The sequence below is a fragment of the Sceloporus occidentalis genome, unplaced genomic scaffold (genome assembly GCF_023333645.1).
Source record: "Sceloporus occidentalis isolate IW3139 unplaced genomic scaffold, rSceOcc1.0.p SCAF_8, whole genome shotgun sequence".
Lineage (NCBI taxonomy): Eukaryota > Metazoa > Chordata > Lepidosauria > Squamata > Phrynosomatidae > Sceloporus > Sceloporus occidentalis.
Genome location: NW_028316988.1, coordinates 10729283 through 10749713, shown reverse-complemented (window position 1 = coordinate 10749713; position 20431 = coordinate 10729283). Strand labels below are relative to the sequence as shown.

The window sequence follows — 20431 nt, the reverse complement described above, 5'->3', positions numbered from 1 at the left end:
CGTGGGAGGAGACTAGTAGTTACGCTTTACTGTTGCTTGCAGTTACTGGTACCAGTTACCAGTTACTGGCAACTCATGGCATAACAGCTGCTGCCACACTGCAGAAATAATGCAATTATTTTTTATTTTAAATGAGTGAAAAGCAACTACAGTATTTTAATGATTCAAAACCCACAAAACAGGGATACCTTTGTAGGGCCAACCAAAATCGGTTGGCTCAATAAAGGTGTCCCTGTCTTGTGGATTTGGAATGTTAGTGTACTTCGCTATATGGCCAACATGGTGACCCCCGGATATATTGTTGTTGTTGTTGTTGTTGTTGTGAAACAGGGAATGCAAGAGTTGTTTTTTAAAAAGTAGTAGTAACCATGGTAAGGATGTATTGAGGGGCCAGAGGTGGAGTGTGTCCTTTTCCCACCTCGGTTTCCGCCTTCCTTCTTGCTGGCTGCTGCGGAGGGAAGGAGGTAGCTGGCTGTCAAAGATGTAATATTGGCTCAGAGTCCTTCTCAATTAAAATTTATAATTAACAAGTTATTATTCCATTTTCAAATATTTGCTGACTTTATAATATCTCACGTCGTCTGCCAGGCACGACACCCAGCGAGACGCGGGAAACCTCTGCAGAGAAAGAAACCTTCCTTTTCGGTGGACGGGGAGATTTGGATCACAGAATTCGAAGGGGGAAAATAGGCCCAACTCTCTCTCTCTCTCTCTTCACAAAAGGAAGAAGAGGGGAAAGAGGGGGAGAAATAGAGAAGAATTCATGAGATTCTTAGGATTCAATAGCAGGTTAGGTGTATGCATAAAAGTGGTTGAAGTTTGCACCTGTAAGACACATCCACACAAAGATAAAGCCATCAGCGTTAGCTTTCTTTCCAACCCTGGAGTCTTTCTATTCTTCCTTTCCAACCCTGGGGACTTCCCTTTCTTTCTTTCTTTCTTTCTTTCTTTCTTTCTTTCTTTCCTTCCTTCCAACCCTGGAGTCTTTCCTTTCTTTCTTTCCAACCCTGGAGCCCTTTTGTGACTCTCAGTGAAGTGTGAAGTCATGGGAATGATGAAACCAATGGATTGTAGCATCAGAAGGGTCTCCCAGAGGACCCTTACTCCAACTCCATGATCAAGGCAAGCTCTCCAGCTAGATTCATAGTGGTTCCCAAACCTCAGTCCTCTTGTTGTTTTGGACTTCAGCTCCCAGAATCCCCAACCATTGTCCAAGCTGGGTAGGGCTTCTGGGAGCTGATTGTTCAATCTAATATTCAATCAAAATCTACCCACCTTTAACATAATACAATCAGACCTCATTCTAGCAGCAAACAGTCCTGCCTTCTCATTTTTGGGGCATCATGTCACTTGCCAGCCTTCTCTTCACCTGGCTGAATCCTTTCTGAATTTCCTGCATCTTTAATCTTTTCCATCTTTTTTCTTCTGCGCATTCTCTTCCCTCTTCCTTCCATCTTTTCACTCGTCATAGTTTCCCCCTTCTCTTTCCCTATTCCTCCCCATGGAAAAACAAAACGTCTGCTCAGAATCCGGCGAAGCCCCTCCAAAGTGAGAAGATTTAAGATGTGCTAAAATAAGACATTATGGGGTGGGTTTATCCCTCCTTAAATTTGAACAGTGGATTCTGGAAAGGAAGGCTTCTTCGTTCTTACGAAGAGAATGGCATCAATAACACCAGATGACGCTTAACACAAAGAGAGGTGTTGGATCCCTGTAGCGATATTTGGAAATATAGATCAAGAGGGCCCTCTCCCTCTTAGGTGCACTAACAGATATGTGAGTGATTTATATGAAAACAGTTTAAAACATTCACTTGCTGTAAGGACTAATTTTCCATAAATCAAGCTGCATTCCCCATAGGAGCGCGGAATAAATGAGGGCAGGAGAAATTGCTGAAGGTTGTTCCGCTGTAAAGCGATGGCTCTGAGTTCCCTTAAAATTATATTTAAATGGACAAAGTTGATTTAACTGTCTTTTCCCGTGTCTAGTACCAAGATTTAAGTCTATAGCACGTCATTAGAACCAGAAATTATTCATCAGCCGACTTTTAGTATTTCGTCTGCATTCTACTTAATGGCAATTTTAATATTCCCAGCTTCGGCCCTAAATCGTAATGCGGAGGACTCAAATTGCCTGGTATATGGAGCGGCCCATAAAATTGTTTCAAGAAAATTTTTCAAATTGAGTGGCAAAGATAGAATTATCAGCATCTGATATTGTTATCTGGTTCTTTTGCACAGAAGGGGATGAGAAGCTCAGCTTTTGTGTGTTTGTTGGTGGCAGGAGATTATCTGCAGCCCAAGGAGGGAGAAGCAGAAAGTTACTGCAGAGACAGGAGAGAAACCCAGAAATGATGCCAGCCGGCCTCTTGAGACGCTGGGTTACTAACCAGGGAGGGAGGGAGGGAGGGAGGAAGGAAGGAAGGAAGGAAGGAAGGAAGGAAGGAGAGGAAGGGGAGGAAGACAAGATGGAGAAGGCAATAGGCCCAAGGCTGCCCCAGTGACTTTTCATGGTTGAGTCAGGGGACGAACCTGAACCTTGAATGCCCCAGCCCAGTGCTCTCACCATTGCTCCACACTGCTTTCTTGCTGCGTCTTCCTCTAGGGGTGATGTAGAGGGGATGTAGCAACATTGGATGTCTAGTGGGTTGTGCAGATCCAGGTATCTGCCTCAAATTGACTTGAAATGTGTGTTTTCTTCACTTGCTAGACTTTCTTATCTAAACAGTAAGCATGGCTGGTGGTTCAGGTGTCCTGCTTGATGCCATCCCCAGGGACCATCCCTCGGTCTCTGCTTGCAGCTTGGGTTGGCATTCCCTTGGCAATGCCAAATGTCAGCTTCAATGTGTGACTGAAGGGGGGCTGCCAGGAGGGAGGAGGAAGAGGAGAGCATGAATTGGTGAATGGCCTCTGGCTGCCCCACATTGGATCCTCTGAGGAGCCAGATTATGTGCCCATGGTGGGATGAGGCCCCACTTTGACTGTGGATAAAAACAGTCTCTGCCTCTGAAGCCTTACTTTCTCCTGTTTCTACCCCTTCAAATGATTGCAGAGGTGTGCATGGACGTGCGGGAGTGCACAGGGGCCTTCCTTCTGAAATGCAAATGCATTTTTAATGCCGGTGACTCAGGGAAGAGTTGGCGTATTTACATTTCCAGCGTGGTGAGTGTGCACGCAGGATTTATGCCGCTGCCTCGCACGGGTAGCAGAGGATCTCGCCGCTAGAATCCTAATTTCGTGGGATGTGGAGGCCCCCGAAACCTGCAGGCAGACATAACTCTCTCTCTCTCTCTCTCTCTTCCTGCTTCCCTTTGGCCCCAATATTGGCTCCGTGATAATGAGAAGCGCAAGGGGTCTTTTTCAAAAGAGAGGAAGAGAGGGAAGGAGAGGATAAATATGCCTCAGTCCTCCCCACAAGACGAATGGCTGCCGCGGAGCCTCTGCTTGGCATCAGAATCTGTGGATTTGTGTAATGCTGCTCCGGCGGGTGGCATTGCTTTTGTTTGTAGCTTGGTTACAAGAGCCCAGATGTAAACCAACAATGTATTATTATTATTATTATTTCGATTCCAGCAGCTTGAACACAAACCATAGCTCAAGGCTAAAAGACAATCACTCATTTTGCAAGATGAACAGAGAGTTGGGGAGTGATGGTCCAGGGCAGAGTTGGCTTGCTGGTGTCACAAGTTGTGAGCACCCTTGGTGGATGATAGGCTTCTTGTTTTACTCATTTTGGTGGGCTCTTGTCTTCCACAAGAGATGGAGGCCAGAGCCTGCTGAGTCTCCTGATCAAAGAGGGATTTTTTCATAGAAAGGTTTTATAGAAAGAGGTGTGTGGCCAAACGCAACAGTTGTGTTGTGCAGTTTCTACCTGGCCCTGACATTTCAAAGGGTCCCTAAGAGGCTTTGCCCATTGGATCGGCCTCAACAAAGGTCCTCCTGCTTTGGTCTTCGTGATATTCTGGACTTCAGCTCCCTGAAGCCACAGCTCATTTGGGTAGTGCTCAGGGATTCTGGGAGCTGCAGTCCAACAAGACTTGGAGGAACAAAGAAGGGGAAACACTGTCTGAAAGGGCATCAAAAGCAGCCATTTCCATTTCCATTGCCACTCCATTCCCTCTCCTTAGCATGCTGCACAAGAGGGATTTTCACTTTTGGCCCCCAAGAAGCCTCTCTGAACCCTTGCTGGTCCCAGGCTTGTCTTTGGGCCACTGAACTTGTGGGTTTTCTGCCTCAGTGACCCTAATGGCTCCTTGTCTTTGCAGGATGAAGGCCCCGTTCCCCTCTTCATGGGCCTGTCCTGGACACGAGCGATGTCCAAGTTCCTCTCCTGGCATCTGTTAGGGATTTTGCTTTTCTTTCCCTCCCTGAAGCCAAACGTGGCTGCAGCACCTGAGCACCTGGAGATGCTCCACCGTGGCTCATCAATTGGGTTTCTAATTTACAGCCAGTGCCTGAAAGATTGATTCAAGCTTAGGAAAGGAACCAAATTTCATTTGTTTCACCCTGCAAAATGCTCGGCTATCGTGCTTTTCTCGTAAACGTGCCATGTTCCCCAAAATGGAATCTGGCTCACCTTTTCTCTCCTCTCCATGAGCCTTTTGTAGCTGTTCTGGTGGCTGTCCATCCATCCATTCATCCATCTCCCATATCGGAGACCAACATTTGCCAACAGCTGACATTGTGCTGCTCTCCAGGTGTTTTATGCCACCATGATGTTAAGTTAGTTATCCCTGGGCATCCTAGAAGAGGCTCTTTTGTCGTGGTTTTGGTAACATGAATGTTGGGCTAAACTGAATCAAGGCGCCAGCTGATGGAAAGGCAAGTGATGACTGAGCCAGGAGTCAGCAGTGCGACAGAAATTAAAATGAGTCAAGCGAAGGGAAACCCTTATTCACACGCACAGAGAGAGCATCAAAGGGAAGCCATGGGGTGCCTTCCCTGCTCCCCCCCCCCCCCCCGCAAGGACTCTGCTGCAGCTATTTTGGATGAATTCAAAGCAAACCATGCAGACTCCTCTCTCTGTCTCTCTTGCAATGGAGACTCCGGCTGCCCAGCACTGGATTATCAGCTCCACCTCCAGGAAGGGAAGTGGAGTCCTTTTCTTTGGAGTTAGGAGGTTTCAGGGGGGAAAGGCCATAATGGAAAGTCAACCAGCCTTGGAGAAATAGATAACTGATCTGCATTTGTAGGCCATACTGAGGATCTGCTGGCCTTCTTGGTCACCAGCATTTCTGCTCAGGATGTAGGGCTAGGGGCCATTTTCCTACCCGATGCCCACCCACTGGACCAGCTTGTCTAAAGTGATGTGATGGCACTTCTGACTAATTGTCAGCCATTTTTTCCACGGTGTTTTTAGGTGGTCTGGGATATTTTTGGCTGGTTTTAAGGCAAAAAGAAAGAAAAGTTGCCCACAAATTGGCCTACCCTCTCCCCCTCCCAAATATTTTTGGAAAGCTCCCTGGCTCCAGCCAGCATGAGCAATGGAGGTGCCATCCTAGGCAGGTGGAGGCCAGAGGTTGGAGAAAGCTGGGTTGCTTCTCAGTGGGGCCAGGGGCCATTCTGGCTGGACAGGAGGGAACTTAGGAGTTGTTGTCAAAACAAGTAACTTTTCCAAGTAGAGAGACAGCAGTGTTAATCTGTTTTGGGATAAGACTGAAGCAACATCTGACTGCCCATCGCTTGACTGAAGCAATGTCCATGATGTGCCTGAAAAGATCTAAATGGCTGTAAAGTGAGGTACTGAAATGACCAATGGCCTCTTTCTAGAAAGACTTCCCTGTCTCCTGCGCACAAGCCAGAAACATTGTTGGATCCTTCCTTCCTTCCTTCCTTCCTTCCCTCCCTCTCACCCAAGTTGCATTAAGCAAGTGAGCCTGTAACAATGCTGGCCATCCATGTGGAACCATGTGCAAATTGTTTCATGGGAAGAAGGCTGGATATTGACCAGGGCAGGAAGGTGTTGCTCTTGACGTGCTGCTCCTCTTGGAAATGCACCGCTTTGCATTTTTCCTTGTTCAGCTGCAGAGGGTTGCTTTCTTCTTGGTTCCTGCAGCTGAAGGGCTGCAAGCATCCGACCATCAGCTCAGGGCTCAGCAATGTTGCTTTTCCCCCAGCCCTTGGGTGGGATCTTAACAAGCAGGGCTTGTTTTCTGAACTGCTTTTCACCCAAAGGAAGGGATGTGATCAGTAACGCTGGCTGACCTTGCCAGTGTTTTCCCTTCTCTGAGCTGATTTTCCCTTTTTTAAGAACAATAGCGGTTGAGTCGAAGCATTCTGCGTTTCTTCTCTGCAGCCATCCAAAATAATTAGACAAGTGAAACAGTAAAAAGATGGAGTGTGGGGGGAGAAATCAATTTTTAAGAAAAAAAGAAGAAGGACCGTCTCAAAGCTGTTTTATTTTTTAGTTTTTTCGGGTGACCTTACTCCTTTGTTCTAAAAAACTCGGAGTCACTGTTAGCGTTGCAATATTTACTGCAGACCCTGGGCTCCCTGGGCTGTAAAACCGAGTTCCCGATTAAATTATACGCCTGACATTTACCAAATTTTTATGTGACAATTTAGAAGAAACTGGTTGCATTAAACAGCCTTATTAATATTGCAGTAATGTGATTAGGGGGCTATCATGGCCATTTGGACCAAAAGGGCTCCTGATTTATAGCCTTGGCTACAAAAGGGGCAGCCCTGGACCAAAACAGCCTCCTTGCAACTGCTGACATTGGAACTATGAAGGGGACGACAAGGGTGCCTTTTCTGGGTAATTTGGGTCATTGTCCACAATATTTGCTGCTGCGTATACTGGGCTCTGGCTCCTAGGAAAGAAATCTCAGGGCAGCTGCAAGTGGCGGCTTTGAATCCAGATCCTGACCCTGATCATGCATCCTGATCTGAACCACCCAAAGCATCCCAGTTTTCCCACTGTCAACACAAGACTGGGATAATCACGTTTTTGAAAGGATTGTATTAGCTGCCAGTACATTTCCAGTTCGAACTGAAAGTTCTGGGGATAACACCCAAAGCCCTGGATGGTTTGGGACCACAAAACCTGGAGGAGCGCCTCTCCCATCCCTCTTCTTGTCAGGAAATTAGAGTCTGTTGGAGGGGCCCTCCTCCGTGTCCCATTTAGGTTAATTTAAAGATCTTAAGCTGTTTTAATTTTACTTGCAAGCCACTCTGTGATCCCTTGGTTACAGGGTGAAGTAGAAGTGTTTTAAATAAATTAATAGTTTTCAGCATGTTTACCTGGGTCCTGGTCATGCCCTGGACAGTGGAGAAAGTGGAAGGAGAGGAGAGATTTCCCCAATGCAAGCTATTTTCCATCTGGCTGGAACATCTACACCAAGATGGGCACCATGTGGCCCTCCTGAAGCTGTTGGACTGCAGCTCCCAGCAGCCCCTGGAGCAGCATAGTTAGGGTGAAAACTGTTGGGTTGCATGATTCCCAGACTGCCATCTCCATCCTGCCTTTAAGGTGCAATGGATTTGCAGAGAGGGAGCCAACTGGACCACTCTGATGGTCTCACAGTGCCCTAGCCTTCATTAATATAGAAGGAAGGAAGGAAGGAAGGAAGGAAGGAAGGAAGGATTCCAGTACCTGTGGTAGAAGGAGCACGTTTTCTGCAGAGCTTGATGCAGCTGGTGTTTGTGGTGATAAACAGGCAATGAGGAGATAGGCATCTTAAATTCCCAGTGCTGAGCTCCCGGGACAAATAACCCCCTGCTTTGAAACGGCTCTCTCCTGTGTCCTTCCCCCAGGCCCCAAACAAGAAGAGCTGGCCAAGCAGTTTTTAAATGCCACGGAGCCATAAAAGAGAGGAAATTCAAAGGGATCCTCATCTAAGGCTTGTCCTTAACATATTCTGTGCTGTCTCAATAGTGGAAGTGGTGGAAGGGAATAGATAAAGATCATGGGCAAACACACACACACATATAAAACAATGCCATCTCTCTGGTAGGAGCTGTAAGGAGCCAACAAACTCATGAATGTATGAACTGAAGCAGTGCGCCCCAGACACATGGGGCAAGAGATGGGAGAGCCACTATTCCTTCTGTCACCTACTTGAGTCAACTGTTGGAGGCAGATGGGTTTACAGAATGGGGCCAGCCCTCCAGGTAGGTTGTATTTTAGAGAGGAAAAAACTGGCAGAACCGCCACTTCATTGCCTGCGGAAACCCAGTGAAATACATGGGGCCACCATAAGTCAACAGGAGGCCTGAAGGCACATGCCAATGCACTAGTTTGGCACACACATTGCCACTCCAGTTAAGGCAAGGGACGAAAGGGGCCCCTGGCCGAAGCCATGGTTGCCTCCGAGATGCATTCATCCAATGAGCTCCAGTGGGTTTCCATGTAAGCCACAGTCTCCCATGCAAAGGACCCTCCATGTGGAAGCAATGCCACACGGCCGATGGAAATGTGATGGAGGAGAGAGATCTCCATAGGAAAGTTTGGAGACAAAACTTCTGGGTGTGGTTGCTTTGGGAAAAGGGGCATGGTTTTATTTCATTTTTTGCTATGTAATGTAGCTGGCAAGCCCTGGTTTGGAGGATTTCTCTTCTATCTTGATCTCTGTTCTGCCTCGCCTTTGCCACCAATTTATTACTCCTCGCAGTGTTTGTGTTTGAGAGAGATAAGCCCAGAGGAAAGCGGTTTTTTCTCATCCATCTCCCCCTTCTTTCTTTTTTCCCTTTCCAATTGGAGAGAAATCCAAAGGAAGAATTTATACCCAGTTAAGTTTGACCCTCATTTGTTAGGATGATATCTAAGAACTGACCCTGGGAGGGTTGAGCTTGCAAAAAACAAGCCACCTTGAAGGTCTGATACTGAAAACGGAGGCTGTATCTGTTATCTGCAATCGGCTGCCTTAAAATAAAGAAACGGATAAATAATAGGCAAGCAAGGAAGGCGGGTAAGGGATGGTCAAAGCGTGTTCATCACGTATTGCTGTAAAACAGGCTCAAGAGATTGGAAATGGGGCTGTCCTTGGATGGCAAACCACCTGGGATCCTTTTGGTATCTTTCTCTTTATACCTCACTTATTAAACCCAAAGCTGGAACGCTAAAGTGTTTTCCTGTGCAGAAATCTAATCTGCTGCAAAGAAAGCATGTTTTCCCCCTCCCCAAATGTGTTCTATGCACCAAAATCATGTGGATTTTTCTGTTCGCTGATGTGCCAAGAATCTCACAACTGCCTCGGTTCTTCCCGATGGGATTTCTCAAGCGTCAGGAAACGCTTTCCTCTGCCAGGAAATTAATAATCGTGGAGATTCCTTTCCTTTCCTTGTTTGAACATGAGCAGTTCATTGAAACAGAGGTTTGCACACTGAAGTCCTTGGTCAGTGGCTGCTCTTTTGGAAACAGTGGCGCTCAGACGTTGGTCCCGCGTGTGTTGTGGACCTCGACAAAACACAAGTAATACGCCGGTTTGTTCAATTTCTCCATGGAAGACAAAATTCATGGTCTGCTATGGATGATGTATCCCAGTATTTGAACTGGTGCTGAGGGTCCCATCTAAAAAGAGATAATCTGGGCAAAGGAGTTTGTGAATGGCCTCCCAAATCTGCAAAAGCTGTTTGAGCAAAGGCTGTGTGTGGGGCATCCGGCCATTTTGCGTTGCCTTTGGACCACACTCTGGTGTGTATGGCGGGGCACTTGGGGCTCTCAGCAATGTTTCCAGTTTTCTGAATATCTCCATCTTTCTCTGGTCACACACAGACCAGCAGAGACAGACAAGGGGTTGTTGTAAGTCTTAAAGTCTGGGGCTAAGTATTTGTAGGCATGGTCTTCGTGGGATGGGGCTGGTCTTCCTTTCACCCTCACCTTGCCTTGCTTCTCTTTTCCAACTTTGGAAAAACTACCTGCGCAAATGCCTCCAACTCCTTTTCTCTTCCTCTTCCCCGGAAGTTGTTTATTGCTGCAACTGCTGCTCATGTTGTTGTATTTCTTTCTGTTCTTGGTGTTCCAAAGCCAAATTACTGTGACTAATGTACTTCTATAAATTTTTGCAACCATCTCCGTGGCTGCTGTCTGCGCATGATGCATCGCCTCTTCTTAGGGAATTCTGGTTCTTCTCCCCCGCCCTCCTTCTCCTGTCTTCTTCCTTTCTTCCTTTGCTTTTTCCTCTCCTCCTTTTCTTTTCTTCGGATGTTGCACAAGAGTGGCATTCCCAGCCTGTCAGTTTGCCATATGGCAAAGTAGTTGGGGGTTGGGATGGAGACAAATGCAGCCGGGTGCCGAATGTGCAGCCACAGCCATGGTTTGGACAAATAGCTGCCTCCTAGTTTTTGCTGACCAAAGTTGATTCAGAAATACATTTCTGACATGGAAAGCTCATTGTCCCCACTTCTTTGCAGCAACACACCCCCCACACACAGCAAGACCCCCTTGTGAAGGCAGAAAAGGCAGAGTTGTGGAGTATATGGGGAGTGCCATACAGAAAAGGTGGCCTCTGTCTCCACAGCCATGAAGGGCATCTTCTCCCTTGGGCCTCATTAATGGGAGTGGGTCTAGATAGGCATCCTTTCCTTCTCCCCCCCCCCCCATGAATGGCAGCTGAATGGAGCAGAGGTTCTGTGGGTCAAGCCTTCTGCTTTTAGCTCTCCAAGCCACTCAGGATCATCACTACAGACAGGCTGTAAATGTTGCCTTAGCTGCCAAGCGACAGGTACATGTGCATGGACTTGCCCTGTTGGTCTGCCTCTTGAGCGTTCTCCTTTTTGTTCCCTTTTTTGCAGGCCTCAGAATGGCTCTATGATCCTCTACAACAGGAAGAAGGTGAAATACAGGAAAGATGGATATTGCTGGAAGAAGCGGAAAGACGGGAAGACCACCCGAGAGGACCACATGAAGCTGAAGGTGCAAGGAGTGGAGGTAGGTGGCGTGGAAACGCGGTCCTGTTTGTACCATGGCCTCTTGCTCCCAGCCTTTGCAAAGAGCGGTCCTTCAGGGCTGGTTCGCTTTCTCTTGTTGCAATGTCATTGGGTCTTTTGCCCGCTTCAGTAAGCGGAGGAGGCTGTCCGGTTGGTGCGCAGTGCCTGCTTACTACAGACATTGGGGCTGGATTTTGGTGTCGACCTTTCTCTGTTTAGGTAGGGAGCTGTGATGCGATATCTAGCCAACCTGGGGGTCAGGTTCTCTTACAGTTTTTCTTACAATGTTATTTGGATCACAAAGAGTGTGTGAATGCGATATTTATGTCTCCAGCAAAACATGGGGCATTTGCAAAGGGTAGAATCTTCATTCATCATTTTTATGGCATTTTTGGGAAAGATGTTTGCTGCGTGGATTGAAAGCATCTTACGATGGTAGCTTATCCATATGGGCTTTGTCAATGCAGATTTATTTTCCTGAGAAACAGATTCAGGGAGTAACTTGTCAAGGCAGAATTACCTTCAATTTTGATCCATTTTGTGTTGAATTTGTTGTTGTCTTTTAATAATTGTTTGTGAAGAAATGGCTTCTAGATCCAAGGAAAAGCATTAGCAAGAATGCTTTTAAAGAAGGGATTTATTCAGATGCAGTATGTTTAAAGGGCCCTCGGTACGATGGGATTTTGTTTTTCCCCATATCTTAACAAGGGACAGAGTGCCTTTGTTCTAACTAACTCTTGTACTTTAAAGTTTTAGCTTCTGATACACTGAGCAAGATTTGCCATTAAAAGGGAGGGAAAAATAATTGTCTATAAACATAAAGAGAAACAAAAGCGGGAACACCAGCAACACTTTTGAATCCCTGCCAGCCGGTTTTTAGCGACGCGATGCCCTGTGGCGTTTGTCATCACCAGTGAAAAGAGAAAATGCTTTTGGGGAGAATAAGGAGCCATAATGACCGTTAGCTGCTAGAGACCCGTTTTCAGTGCTTAATAATTAAACGCTCTCTGGGGAGATCCGGGGGAACATTCTGCGTGCGTCTCTCTCTCGGTCCTCTCTCTGTGAAATCATGCAGAAAGGCTTTGGGGTTCCTACTCCTCCCTACCTCCACCCCAGAACTGTGATGCAGGAGATATCTACACAAGGCCCCCCTCCATTGCCCAGCATTGCTTTGGGAAAGGGGCTTTCCTTGGCACGAGTCCTGGATGCTTTGTGGTTGTGTGGTTTGGCATGGGCTCAGATTTGCATTTGGCCCAAAGGTTCCCTCAAGAGAAGGGGGTGCATCACATTCTTGGCCTGCTGTCCATCTTGGCCCAAGGGACCCCAAGCCCTGCCTTCATGGAAGGTGTTTGCCTTCTTGCCTGACCGTTCACACATCTGTGAACACAATTTGTTGTCTTCTGTGTCTTTCCACCCAACGCAAGGCAGAGACAAGCAGCAAGGAAGCTGTTCTGCAGAGAAAAACCATTCCCTCTGGCCATCTTTCTCCTTCCTGCAATTCGCTCCAACTTGCAGATTATCCTCAGCCCCCCCCCCCCCGTCACAAACCTCCAGTTCCCAGACCCCGGGGGAGGCACTGATTAGGCCGGGTGGGTTGGCATATGAATTGGCATTGCCTGGCATTGGGGGGGGGGGGCAACTATTCCTCTGCCTCCTGACTGGAGTGAGGGGCTTTGGAGGCTGTTGCATGGCAACCAGCAGCAGCACCATTCCTTGTCCAGTGCTTACCTTCAGAGGATGAGAGCCATTGGTCACAGTCCTCTTTTGCAAAAGGTCAAGGTGGGGGGGGGGATTTCTTGCATGCTTTTCCAGTGTTGCTGCATTTTGTGGCCATGGTGGGGGCAAGGGGTAATTCCTCATTTGCCATTTTGTGGATGTCAGCTGGGTCAGATGGACTCACCGAACTATAGAACTGGAAAGGAAGCCAAGAGTCCTCTATTCCAACCCCTTCCCAATGCAAGAAGGACTGTGTTTCTCAGGGCCTCTCTGCCTTTTGTAAAGGTTGTGGTGATATTTGGCAAAAGAAATGGGAAACCAGGGGCTGTCCATCCTGTATTGATGCACTGGCTCACACAGGACAGAGAAACTCTGAGCATGATGCTCTTTCAGGCATTATGGGTAGCCAGCAATGTTGGGGGGAGAAGCACATGATGGGATGCATGGGTTGGGGTCAGCCACAGATACTCAGCATGAAGCAGAATTAACCCCTGTGCAAGATGCACATCTCCTCCAAATACAGTCATTCCTCCATATTTGCGGCTTTGATATTTGCGGATTTGATTATTCACTGATTTCCTTAATATGTTCTCTCTAGGACTGTCCAGGTCCTTCAGTGCAACTCTGTGGTCAACTTTAACTAAAAGTTGCACTGAAAGACCATTGGTAGCTACTCCAGTGCCATTCTATGGTCTGTGTATGTTGGACATTGACCACAGAGTTGCACCGGAGGACCTAGAGATTATTCCCAGAGAGGTGTCCTCTCAGGTAAAACCAGTGTTTTTGTTATTTGCACTTTTCCCATGTTCACAGGGGTCTTGCTCCCCTAACCCTAGCGAATATGGAGGGACAACTGTACTCCATTGTGCACAACAAACCCAGGAAGGCCGGTGGATTTACTGCTCCGGTGTAACTCCATTTAGAAGGGTTAATATTTTTTTAAAGATGGGGAGTAAAAATGCCAAGCAGGGAGCATCCCCCTCTTTGAACAGAGAGGCAGGAGCTGCTGGATGCGCAGAACTGGCTCCGAATATAGGATGTTGCAACGGTTTTGTTCCAAATGTCTGCAGTGATGGAGTGGAGGTGGAACGGTGCAAACCTGGGGGAACGGCAAACACTGTGCGGTTTTAGATTTTTAAAAGGATCCAGCAAATTGTAGGTGTTTGTGCAAAGTGGGGAGGCTGGGAGGATTTGCTGGGAGGGCAGGCGATGGATCAGGCAGCCGGCCTCCGTCTTCATCTGCCTTGTTCTTCTTATGGAACCCGGCTGCCAAAGAGAGAAAGAAAGGCTAGGGAGGATCCAGAGGCGCTGGTGGGGCCCAAAGAGCAGAGGCAGCTGAGCCTCCAGCTTTGACAGGAACAGCATTTTTAATTTTTAAAAAACTGACATGTCTAAGGAATGGGGCGAGGGACAGATCTCAAGGAGCCCAGGTCTGCAGGGAAGGTACCTGTGAAGCTGCAGCATAGGAAAGGCGGGGGGCTGGCGAGAGATGCTAAGAGCAACAGAAAGGCCTTCTTCGGTTGATGGTTGGAGCAAGAGGAGAAAGGAGGAAATGGCAGGGAAATCCTAGCCAGTGGCAAAGAGGAAGCAGATGCCACTCAACCCTTCCCTTTGGCTTCAGTTGGCCATGAAATATGGGATGAGCTTGGGTTTTCAGGGCCAGAGGAATAGTCTCCTGGGCTGCAGAAGGAACTTGAATTCTTCACTGCCATCTTGGAGAAATCATGGAGGATGGCTTGGGGGCAGGCTGCCCTTCTATAGGGTCAGACTTTGGTAGGATCAACCATGGTGGCTTCCCAGGTTCAAGACAGGGATTCCTTCCCAGCACTACTTGGGATTCCCTGGTATTCCCTCCTGACGGCCTCCCACCAGGGGACTGACCGAAGCTGTCCTTCCTTAGCTTCTGGGATCCATCATGGTTGGGCATGTGGTTCAGGGTGGCATGGTAGGAGCCTAACCCAAGGAAGGAAGGAAGGAAGGAAGGAAGGATGGCAACACCTGTAAGACTAACTGGTTTTTATTTTCACATGAGCTTTTGGGGATATACACCCACTTCTTTAGTATTAAGGCCTCAGGCATAAAGTATATTTACACAGTTGTAGAAATGGGGTGGAATGCAATAGGATCCAGACAGATGCAACCCATGCCATTTGCACCAAAATTTCAAAGGGCTGCCTAAGGTCTTCCAGGTCTTTATTCTGGTCAGCTAATATTGATGGGTGAAAGCAGTACATCTGCTTGACAGAAGTCAGATTGCCTAGATTCAAATCTCTCTCTGTCGCAGTAGTGAGGACTCTTGCAATAATACATGTAGCGCGACATGAAGCCATTTTCTTTGTTCCCGCCTCTGCTAATGGTTTGGGATTTGTGAATATAATTCAGTTCAGCAGTTTCTCTTTCTAGTCTTCCTTTGCAATTCCCTTGTTCAAGGATGGCAACCTGTAAATCACTTTCGGTTGTTTTAGTTTTCAGAAAAAGGGAGAGAGGAGAAATGGAGGAACTACAAACAAGTCAGTCTAACTTTGATGCTGGAAAAGAGGCTAAAACAAACGATAAGAGAGTGGGGTTTTGCAACGTCTTTATCAATGCAATGATTAGTCGAAGCGAGGCAGGATTTGTGAAGATTAATTCTTGACAGGCTAATCTTATCTCTTTTTCCGTATTGGTTTACTGGCTTAGTGGATTGTGGGGGTGCTGGGGGTGTAATTTATCTTGATTTCTGCAAAGCATTCGACAAACTGGGGAATTGTCAAATTGTCAAACCAGGGAACTGGACCAATGCAAGCTAGTAGATAAAATCACCCAGTCTTTCCAAAGCTGGTTAGAAAAGTCTCCTCAAGTGGGACTTGCTAGTGGGTCCTTGTCAAACTGGGTGAAACCTTTGCGTGGGATCTGGAAGGGAACCCACTTGGACCAGCAGTTGCCAACATTGCTATTAAAGGCTTAGATGAAGAGGGAAATGGATGGTACAAACTAAAAGCAGTGGGAGCATTGCTAAACATCTAGAAAGGCAGGAATAAAAGGGGGAAATGCAACACACCGGTATTTAGCAGGAAGGAGAATTACATATTCAGGCAAAGAATGGGTGACACCTTCTGCTATGAAACCCACGTGGTTTGTGCCAACAGGACTGGACCAAAAAAGTCCTATCAAGGAACACAAGGGCATCTATAAATGGACTATGAATTAGTTAATAGAGGGTGTCTGTTATTTAATGTAAAGTATATCTTGCCATTCTGTTTTAGGACTGGGGTTCATCTTGGCTCAGAAAATGTTGAAAAAGACAGATGCCACTCAAATACATACAGTCAGAATATTAAAATGCCATCATCAGCAACTAAATGGGGAAGGGAGGAAATAAAAGCAGATCGGTTAAATCAGACTTACTGTACTCTTCTTCTGTTAAAAGTCCCTCCATCGCCCCTAGGTTTCTATGCAATGGTAAATTTATTATTGTTTTCAATTAAAGAGGGCTATACCTCGCTCTTTTTAAAAAGTGGGTTGACGGAGTGTCAGCTGGGAAATAAAAATGGATTTATGTGTGTATGTGTAAATATCGATGGAGAAATATTACTTTCTGTATTGAAGAAACTGCTTCATATGGAGAAAATACAGTTTTCTGTGCAAAAGAGACCATTTGTGAATTTTGCGCAGGATAAGTTTCTTCTCACAGTATTTTCTGCACAAGAAAAAGCTTTCTTTCTGCAACGAAAAACAAGGTACCACGAAAAGCCTGAAAAGGCAAACGTTTCTTTAAAAATTTAATGAGCTATCATGTAAAAACTCTGATGATTTAAAACAGTATAAAATCATTAAAAAGACAGAACAATAAAGATACAGATGCAGATTAAAAACATGACCTGATCAAATGCTTACTTCAGTACAGAAGGCCTTTATCGGTTGGTAAAAATGAAGAAAATGGGTTGAAGCAGATCTTGAACTTACAGATTCTGTTTTCAAAATGGTCCACCGTTCCTCAAACAAAAACTTCAAGCGAACATGCTAATAACAACCACAACAAAATCCCTGGCCTCTTGAGGTGGCAAGAGATTTCCTTTGGCCTTCCGGCATTGAAATCTCTTGGTGGAAGATGCTGAAAAAGCCTGCAATCCATTGTCCTCCCTGAACCTCTAATTTGTTTAGTATCCCTGGTGGGGTTTGCACAGTCAATTGGCCATAATTAAAAAACTCAACTAATAAATAGAGGCAAAGCTGGGAGTCGCACACGGCTTCTCTTTGGACTGGATTTATAGCTGGATGCTTCAGTTCGTGGCGGGGCTACCTTTATTTCCATGGGCAACACTCTTCTAAAATACCCAGGAATTACGTCAATAAGAATATAGTCCCAAGAAGGGTTGATCTGAGGAAAGGGGATATTTTATATATATATATATATATATATATATATATATATATATATTCTCTCTCTGTGTGTGTGTGTGTGTGTATACATATACACACACACATATACTGCACTGTATGTCATGTCATCATTTGCAGTTGGGATTCAGGAACAAGCATAAGAAAACCCAAGATCACAAACTGTGACCTAGAAACATAATAAAATTGGAAACTTTCTCATAGGAAACAAACATTTAAATCTCCTCAAAATGGCTGGCATCACAAGCTGCCAAACGCGGAGGAAAACTGAACTTCTTCTGCAAATGCTGAAATGGTAAATTGGCCAAGACATCGCTTATATCTGGGTGCAATACTCCACATCGCTTATATTGCTTATATCTGGGTGCAGTGCTCCACGGGACAGGTGCAAACACTGCTTTTGTCAGTTACACATCCCATGGTTAGGCTGCCTGAAGGATTCTGGGAGTTGCAGTCCAAAAGAAATTTAACCCCCCCTCCCAACAACACTGCTTTTAGATCTTGAGGTGTAGCCATGCTGTCTGGAGGAATTCTGGGAACTGTAGTCCAGTGGAGTAACTTTTCCAAGGCCTGGCATAAGATGGTGATGATGGGGGACAACTTGGTTCTTGGAGACCTTCCATAGACAACCCTATGAGGAGGCAGGTGGGATGCTGGTTGCTGAGAGATGGACATTGGCCCTGCGTCTGCCTTCCTGGGTCACCTGCTGCAAAATCCTGGGAATTATAGTTTGGAGTGGCACTACACCTCTCTGGCATGGAATTCCCAATCCCTTTCCCCAGAAGGTGGTTAAAGTGGAATCGTAGTGGTATATAACTGGTGTGGTGTGAATGGGCCTTTGGAGCAGGGTCTCAGGGGACCCCCTCCTGATGTTGCTTGAAATGAACCCTGGCATTTGCACTGACCTTATGGGGAAAAGGGACACCAGAAATCAATTTTTTATGGGAGGAAAAAATGCACATCTTGCATCATTAGAGTCCCTTGACGTTGGTGCCAGTTGGCCCAGATGCATCGATTTGGGTTTTCCTTTTTCTTTTTCCAGGGGGCAAAGTTTCCAATTACTTTGTAAGCTCTAGAACATTGTTGCTGAAACATCCCCAAAGCTTTTTGCAGCAGCCTTTCTGTGGAAATGAGCAGTACATGCGCACGCTGCCTCTCTGGATGTTCCCTTGCCAGTATAACCTTGGTGATAATAGAGTATTATTATTAACACAGCTTGGGAGCTGGGAAGGGATGCTTCGGAAAACACTGCCTCCCCCCGTCTTTGGCTTCTTCTTTTTTATTAAAAACATCCCCTCTTAGTAAGTGACCGATAGGTTTTTCTGGCATTATGTAAAGAATCCCCGGTTGGCTCTCAAATTGCAAAAACACTCTCGCATTACTCAGTTCCTTGCGACTGTTGGCAAAGAGAGAAGGAGAAGAAGGAGGGAAGGGGGGAAATGTACTCCTGGGTTATTACTGGAGGGCGAAGCAACTTGTGAGACCAGAGCTAATCTTGCAAAACTATTCCTTGGATGCTCTGATCTGCTTTAATTTAACATGGGTTTGACTCTCCATCGGAGGTGAGCTGCGTCGCTTGCAAACTAATTAGGTTCATGTTGTTCAGACTGGCTGCTTAATGCATTTCAGCAAAATCCTGGTGGTGGAGGAGGAGGCCGGGAACGGCTTGGAGGAAGGCATTCTGCCTTGGCCTCTGCAGGCTCCGCGCTTGGCTCAAGGATGGCCAGGCTCCTCTCCTTCCATGGTCTCCTTCCATGGCCCCCGACCCACTGGCTCCAGACCCCTCTGGTTCTGGTGGAATGGGGGACATGCAAGAGGATGCCTTTGCAGTTTTTGAGGGAGCATGCCCTCCCTCCATATGCATCTCCAGACCCTGAGATCTGGGGGGCTCTAAGCAGAGAGGGCCAGAGGCTGGTCTTGTATGGATATAGAAGTGGAGCCATGAGAAAATGGGGAGCAGCAGCATATCTATGAAAACCTTTCATAGAATCATTGGAAGAGACCTCAAGGGCCACCGAGTCCAACCTTTTGTCGCCTTCAAACCCACATGGGGACTTCATTGGTCAAAACAGCACTTTGAATCCAGTCTGGAAAGAGAGTGGCAGCAAGACGGTGGAGCAGGCAGAATATGTTCCCCTTGCCACCAAAGAGTATAGTTTGGACTTTCTGGACAGTCTTCAAGGGCAGCCCCACATTCATACTGCATTGCAATAGTCCAGACTACAAAGCATGAGTAGAAACCTTTGGGAAGGCCTGGCATGGTTCAGCTTCCCAGTTTCCAGATGTAAGAGAAAGATGGGCAGTTTTGGGTTCTGGTGGGAGACCATTGCAAGGGACCTGGGGCCATTTTGTCCCATCTAATCCTACTGGGCTGTTGGTTGCAAACATGCCGCATGCGCCTCCCTTTCCTTTTGCATGTTAAACATTTGCATGATGACGATGGGAGAAAGGGCCCTCTGCCTGCCTCGCTGTAATTTGGGGCTGCCATAAATCCCGTGCCGATGGCGTGATGGATGTGATCGGCAGGCGTTTATTACAAGGCCCGCTTAAAAAATGTTGACTCTTCACAAATTGATTATTTGGGGATTTATTTCTGAAAACGTTTGCCACGGCGTGTGATCTCCCGAACGCAGGGTCATTACTGCTCCTTAACGATTCATGCATCAAAGGCCTCGCCAGGGAAATGCAGGCGCCTTCCTTTCCGCGTTCCTGGTGGGAAGACGGCTTCTTATTCCTTCTCAGATGGGGCCCGGGAGGGTCTTCTTCAGAAGGGGACCGGCATAGCAATACACACACCCCTTTATCACCCCCTCCCCCCATTGGGGATCCTAATGTATGCGTGCATGGAGGCATAAATTAAAAGCAAACACTTTTCCTCTAGTGGGTTATCGCTGCTCTCTTCCCTTAATGCTCAAGAGGGAGGTTCTTTGAATGTTTCTCATGGCAGGCATGAAACCGTTTCAAAGCCACTTTGCTTTCTTTTCCTTGGCAACTGTCATGTCCAAAGGAGAAAGCTGCTTGGATATCAAGAGCCACTTGGTGCCAACCAGTGAAGCCTCCCTCTCCAGAGGCATCATGCCTTGGATGTCTGGCATCCTCCCCTTTGCCCGCCTTCTTCTTACTTCTCTTTTACAGTTGATTCTTCTGGAAGCATTTTGGGGGGGAAATCACTTACAGTGAGAAAAGACTCTCAAATGCAGCAGCAGTTCCAGGCCAGAGGGAAGCCTTTTTCTGGGGGCTTCTTAACCGACAGAAAGAAAGCCATCTTATTTTTGGTACTCCTTACAGTCCACTGGGTTTGCATGCTGCGTTGGGCTCCGACTTGGGACAGATGAAGGCTTCTTTGTTTTATTTTTTGGTATGATTTAGAGAGATGAGAGGAAAGAAATGATGGGAATTACCCACTGTAAATGCTGCCTTCCGGCTGCAGGGATCCTACAGCACCCAGAATTCCTCTGCAGGCTTTC

General features: G+C 46.7%; 1 protein-coding gene across 1 annotated transcript in view; it reads left to right on the top strand.

Annotated features, from left to right (window-relative positions):
- Positions 1 to 20431, top strand: part of LOC149307860 (calmodulin-binding transcription activator 1-like) — a 344276-nt gene that overhangs the window by 135324 nt on the left and 188521 nt on the right. Inside the window, exon 4 of the mRNA XM_089534531.1 lies at positions 10734 to 10869. Within this exon, the coding sequence (XP_089390657.1) occupies positions 10734 to 10869 (136 nt within the window). The remainder of the gene's footprint in view (positions 1 to 10733; positions 10870 to 20431) is intronic.